The 2,623-nt window shown below is 42.8% G+C and overlaps 1 protein-coding gene across 2 annotated transcripts in view; it reads right to left on the bottom strand.

Annotated features, from left to right (window-relative positions):
* The window catches only part of CHN2 (chimerin 2), a 274,342-nt gene that overhangs the window by 5,902 nt on the left and 265,817 nt on the right, over positions 1-2,623 (bottom strand). For both annotated transcript variants that reach the window (XM_011361709.2, XM_023531520.1), the window contains one exon: positions 955-1,092. In XM_011361709.2, the coding sequence (XP_011360011.1) occupies positions 955-1,092 (138 nt within the window). The remainder of the gene's footprint in view (positions 1-954; positions 1,093-2,623) is intronic.

Below are 2,623 nucleotides of genomic sequence, written 5' to 3'. Positions count from 1 at the left end.
CTGCTCAGGGCCACCGGGACCCAAGAAAGAATGCTCTCACCAGGAGGCAGGGCCACAGCTCTTCCGCAAAGTGCATCTCGCACCCATCCCTGCCTGTCTGTGTATGTCCCTGTCTCGTTACTGTATTTAGTCGCACATGCCTTTAAAGATGATAGAGTTTTATAAAACTTCCTCAAAGTGGGTTTGACATCTATGTCATGTATTACAGCATCTGAACCTGCCCTTCCTCAGTGCGTTCCTAGGGAGAATGCAGGCCCCTTGTCCCTTCTCCACTATGGTCTTCTCTCCTGACGACAGTGGACCCAGGTGCCAGACACTGAATGAGCAACTGTGGGCTGATGGAAGACCAAGGCTGATGTTCCATTCCTAGATCTGTGAGCTCAGTTTGCCATGCTTTGCTCTCCTCCGCTGTAAAATGGGATTATAATATTTGCTTCATTGGGTAGATAAGATAAAACTAGCTGACACCGGAGAGAGTGCCTAGCGTAGGACATGACACGGCATATTCTTGGCCTATTATTAATTTGGAACAGCATCCACGGGCAAAACTTGGGGTATGACTTTAATCGATCAGCAATGGGATTCTGCCTAACGGATGACAGTAGCTAATCTGTACAGTCCTCATTAGAATGATATCTAATGTTTTACTTCAGGAACGTTCCTGCTTTCAACATATAACAGAGTAGGCCTGACTATGCTGGTTCCCAGCACGGAAGAAAGGACGGGGAGAGAAGGAACTGCTTGCCGTCCAGCTTCAGCCCAGCAGAGTTGGTCTGGTGTTGGTTCAACTCAGTTGGTGCCCTATGCTTGGTTTTCTATTAACTGTACCATTGTGCCCACACTTGGCAAAGCAACAGGCCCATGCAATACTTTAAACAGTTCTGATTTTCTTGAATTCAAAAGCATTGCACTTCAAAATTTGGTACAAATAAAAACTCAGTTCTTAATACTTACTTGCTGCTTCTATAAATTTGGAATAGGTATCGTAGGTGATGACGGGAATGGGCAAGTCTCTGAAATACAGTTTAAGGGCTCCAGTGATGATGTTTATGTCTGGATAGATGTTGGCAGATATATCTGCCTTTTCACCATCTGAAAAACAATCAACGATCCAATTCCTAATGAGGACCTTATTTCACCAAGTTAAAGCCCAGAAGGAAAAAAAAATCCAACGGCGAATGCTCCCTTCGGTGTCTAATAACAACGAGATGCAGGAATTAACCAAAGGAGTTTGGTGAGAGCGATTTGGGGTCTGAGGGGAAGTGGAGCCAAAAGGAAAGTGAAATGGACTTAAAAATCGTTCTTTAGGTCCCAGCCCCTGGTAATTTGCTAAATAGAAATTTAGCACAGAAATTCATAATCTGGACACAAGATTCATAATAGAATATAGTAATGACCTAATTAAAAAAACAAAAAAACCCCCCAAAATCCCCAAGAAGCCCTTATATAGTCCCACCAGTATTCTTCAGACTTGGATTTCAAGATGACAGATACAAAATAATTGTTGAATATCTTCAGTTTCTATTGTCTCTATGTGGCTCACTGAAGTTTAGTTCTTCCTCTCCTCATCCCTGGGATTTTAATTTGGGAAACTTTAACGTTCTCTTGTGTATGGGTAATGTTGTATTTCTTGTCATTTTTATAATCATTCTCAAGACATTTTTGACTTTCTGTTTTTCCATTAAGCAACTATCAGTCCAATTTAACTGTCACAGACTATAATATTGTTTTGGATAAAAAAGTTTCAATTGTATAAGGACTATCAGCATTTTCTTTCATATAGGGAATTGGAAAAAGAAAAAAGTATCTCAGCAAATTTGGTTCTGATGCTAAAAAAAGCCGATGTACGGAAAACAGTAAGAGGTTGCCATATAATCCCATTTACATATTTAATAAACGTTTATTGAAACGCATGCAGCACTGTTAAGCCCCAGTGGATCAAAGAAGAAAAACATACTCCCTTCAAATAGCTCTAGTGAGGCTGGGGCCAAGCGTGCAACTCAACAATTACAAGGAAATGAGAAGACTGTTATTCTGGAGACATGTGAGACACGGAGCGGGGACACAGGACAAGGAAATAGAACCCTTAAGTCAGTGTGGGGGACTCAGGAAGGGGTCGTGAAGGAGGAAAGACTTGAGCTGATACCCGATTAATAAGGAGCGTTTGCCAGGCAGAGATGTGAACATATTCTAGATGAACAGAGCAACGTGAGCCTAGGGGCTGGTTCGTGCAGACAGGTAAGCTGTATTGCAGCATTGCTGGGGTGTAAAGTATACAGGGAGGAGGAAATGGCCATGACCCTGAACAGATCAGCAGAGACCTTGTCTCCTATTCTACTGAGTAGAGGCTCTGTCCAGTAGGCCTAGGGTTCCATCCCTTGATTGGCTGCACCGGAATTAATTCAATCGTTCATTAGAAATACAGATTCTTGGGTTCATCCAATTTTCTGAATGAATTGCGAGAGTAGGCCCTGGCGAACTGAAATTTTAACAAATTCTCAAGAGTAGAGAACACATGACACAGTCATAAAGAACAAAGAGAGTCGCTTCCTGTATGTCCCCTGGCTCCCCCACTTCCCTGTGGGGGTGCTCCCCAACCCCTTCCCTATGCTCTCTCATTTCG

The sequence above is a fragment of the Pteropus vampyrus genome, unplaced genomic scaffold (assembly GCF_000151845.1).
Source record: "Pteropus vampyrus isolate Shadow unplaced genomic scaffold, Pvam_2.0 Scaffold69, whole genome shotgun sequence".
NCBI lineage: Eukaryota > Metazoa > Chordata > Mammalia > Chiroptera > Pteropodidae > Pteropus > Pteropus vampyrus.
Note: the sequence above shows the minus strand (reverse complement) of the source record. Positions and strands in the feature narration are given on the sequence as shown.